This window comes from Pteropus alecto, unplaced genomic scaffold (assembly GCF_000325575.1).
Source record: "Pteropus alecto unplaced genomic scaffold, ASM32557v1 scaffold210, whole genome shotgun sequence".
NCBI classification, from domain to species: Eukaryota; Metazoa; Chordata; class Mammalia; order Chiroptera; family Pteropodidae; genus Pteropus; species Pteropus alecto.
In genome coordinates this window covers 1865097-1868257 of record NW_006431288.1, presented here as the reverse complement: position 1 = coordinate 1868257, position 3161 = coordinate 1865097, and the positions used below count along the sequence as shown (strand labels likewise).

The 3161-nt window shown below is 53.0% G+C and overlaps 1 protein-coding gene across 3 annotated transcripts in view; it reads right to left on the bottom strand.

Moving 5' to 3' along the window:
* NTM (neurotrimin) overlaps positions 1–1817 on the bottom strand; it is a 390145-nt gene extending 388328 nt beyond the window's left edge. For 2 of the 3 annotated variants that reach the window (XM_006905790.3, XM_025039582.1), the window contains exon 1: positions 975–1405. In XM_006905790.3, the coding sequence (XP_006905852.1) occupies positions 975–1141 (167 nt within the window). In that variant the 5' untranslated portion in view covers positions 1142–1405. Of the gene's footprint in view, positions 1–974 lie in introns of all 3 variants that reach the window. The other variant, XM_025039581.1, reaches the window with a different exon arrangement.
* Between the last annotated feature and the right edge of the window lie 1344 nt (positions 1818–3161).

Below are 3161 nucleotides of genomic sequence, written 5' to 3'. Positions count from 1 at the left end.
TCATTCTTCCCATGAATCTTCTCAACTTCTACCTCAGGCTGACTGTTATAAAATTCCAGAGGTAAGATTCCATTACAATCACTAATTCTGTGTTGCCTTCCTGTGAGCGGTATGGTTTGTAGGTACTGGAAATTGAGTTAGCATTTCAACAGGCACAGTGATCAGGGAGCTAGACACTTACTACTTTACATAAAACATAACCAAGATTCTTCTCCTCCTCCTCCGGTTCCTGTAAGCCTTAACCCCAGAAGCCAATCAGGCCCGACTCAACACTGAAACCCAGCTTCTATTCAGTACGTGAGTTCTGTACATACTGCTTTGGCAGACAGCACCAGAGAGCACAATTAACGAGAGTAAGAGAAATTTTCCAGACAAATCAGACTCATCTCCCTTACTTCTATCTCAGAAAGCCATGTTCAGGCAGGAAAAGCATGTCTCTCTGCCCACCAATTCACAGCAAGAAGGCACCCGGGAAAGCCCAGGCACAGTCAGGCCCAGGACAAAACAGCAGCTCTGCCAGAGTAGGGAACCCAGCTGGCAACTCCCCATGGCATAGGCAGAGTGAGGGCATTCACACCAAGCCAGACTCTTCCTTTGGGACTCATTAACTTCAAAGAAGACTGTTCACACTGAGCCCCATTCAAGCCCCCAGTGACCGTGGCCACCAGCTTGGGAGTGCCACCGTCTTCAATCTCAGCGAGTTCTTGGCCCAGTCACCCCTTATTCTTACTAAATCCTGGGCCTAGGAAGCCAGTTTTGGGGGGCGAGGGAAGCTCATCTCCTGAACCTCTGAGCAGTTCCCTATGAAACACCAACATTCCTGGGACAGAGTATCCAGCTTATTCATGAATTGTGCGGCTTTGGGAACCAGCAGCCACCCTGCCAGCAGCTCACACACACATGTACCCCTGCCCCTCTCTCTCTATCCCTCTCACAAATCATTGTTAAGTCGAAGAAGAACGGCATTTCCCTACCTGAGGGTGGCGCTCTCCCCCTGCCGGACCGTCACGTTGTCCATAGCTTTGGGGAAGGTGGCATCCCCGCTTCTCACGGGCACTCCTGTAGGTACAAGGAACAGCAGCCTGAGAGACACGACCACGAGGCACTTCCAGGGCAGGAACAGGTACCCACAGACCCCCATCCTCGACAGCCACAACTTCCCAGAACTCCTGCAGCGGCACGGCACACGCCCCCCGGGCGAGCACAGGAAGTGGGTGGGGTGGAGGAGCGAGCACTGGGACCGAGCAGTGAACTAGCGGCGACCTAGAGGCGCGGGGAGGAGAAAAGCGCGCAGACTCCTCCGAGTCTAATATTCCTCCCCCAAACCCAGCCTCAGCGCTTCAGCTTCGGAGAACCAGTTTCCACAGAGGACATCCAAAGGGGCCTTCCTCGGTGCTGCTTCGGCCGGGGACCGTGGCCGAGAAAGGGGAAGCGCAAGGCAGGTGCAAAGGTGTGGGCAAGTCTCAGGAGTCCCTTCTTCCCGTTAACAATTCAGACATGGCACTTTGGAGTGGAGTAAGCACTTTGGTACCCGAAGGGGACAGGGGTGGGTTAAATCCGGCCACCCAGAGGTGGTCTGCAATCCCTCAGTTAGAACAAGGGGAAATCCAGCACTTTCTTTGTAAGTTTCAGAGGAAAGGTTGCCAGCAGAAAACAATCTGTAACAATAGCAGAGATGAAAAGTAGAGCATGCAGGAGGCGGCACAGGGTGGGCGAGGAGGAGGCGGCTGCGCCGGGATTCGTGCGAACCGGACCGAGGATCCTGCCGCAGCCGCCTCGGTCAACTTCCTCGGAGCCGAATTGCGCGCTGCAGCTGCTGCGATGTGACGGGTCTCGGCGGGGACAGTGGCCACGGCGGCGGCTGAGCGAGCAGCGGTCGGGCGGAAGCGGACCGCAGCTGCCCCTTGTTCGCTCACTCTTCCTTCGCTGGCGAAGGCGAGGTGCAGTCGGCTCCGGAGCCGCGCGGACGCCACGCTCAGCGGCCGCCCCCGGTCTCCGCGCAGCCTTCCTCCCGGGAGCAGCCCCGACGCGCGCGGGCCCGGACCGCCGGGGTTGTCATGGCAGCAGCTCCATCACTGACCGCCACTTTCCCCGGTGCCGGCGCCGCGCGAACGGGCGGATTGCGCGCTCTTCCTGGCGGGCGGGCGCGGGGCGCCGGTGGGCGCCCACCTTAACCCCCGCGGCGCCGCGCCGCGCAGCGGCAGTGCACCAGCCAAGGCGAATTTAACCATTTTCCCCCTAAAAAAACTGTCATTTCTAAATTAAGTAGGCAAAGTTACCACACAGTTTTAATAAGCCCCAGACATCTTAATAAAGGTCAAAAACTAATTAACTAGAAAAAGAAAACCCTCCAGCATGCATACATGCACCTTTAAAATTATCAGATTAATTCATTAGCATTTAGAGTGTTGGGAGGATATTTTAGAATAATCTCATTTTATTCAATAGTCAACGCCCACCCCACCAGCCCTCCCCACAAAAGCTACTTTAATATATCAGAGACAACACCACCATTCTAAATAGAGATCTTCCATATATAAAACAAATGCAAAATCACAGAAGCTAAATAGTGTGTGAAACTGGCAAAATCACATCAAAATCTTGGTCAAGTCCCGACACTTGCATTCTTTATTCTTGTTTTGTCAACGCTAAAAGATGCTAGCCCTGTAAAAGTGCTCACTCCGATGAATGAGTGTGAACCACTTACTCTATTTATACAGTGGACTCCCAAGTTTCCTGTGCTTCACACTCTTGCAGAGCTGATTTCATCTTAAGAGCTGTGTTTTTCAAATTCTTGAAACCTGGGGAAAAACTGGATTTGTCTCCGTTCCTGTCATGTCCCTTCTCTGGATGCTGCGGGTCCCTCGGTGCCTATATTTTTATTTCTCTCTTAACTTCAGCTCTGATGGAATGTGGTGCATTCTCCTTCTTGGGCCTGACTCCTAAAGTAGGGGGAAGTCCAAGCAGCCCAGCCCACACAGCAATACTAGCACTGCTATGCTGTCTTCTCAGGAACTTCCAGACCTGAGCTCTCTGCACTGACCCATATTCTACCTAAGGATGGAGACGAGGCAATAGTGGCTTTGTTTCCCCCGCCCTCTGCCCTCGAATTTTTATCAAATCCAACCAGGAAGTATATATATAATCCAATCAGGAAGTAT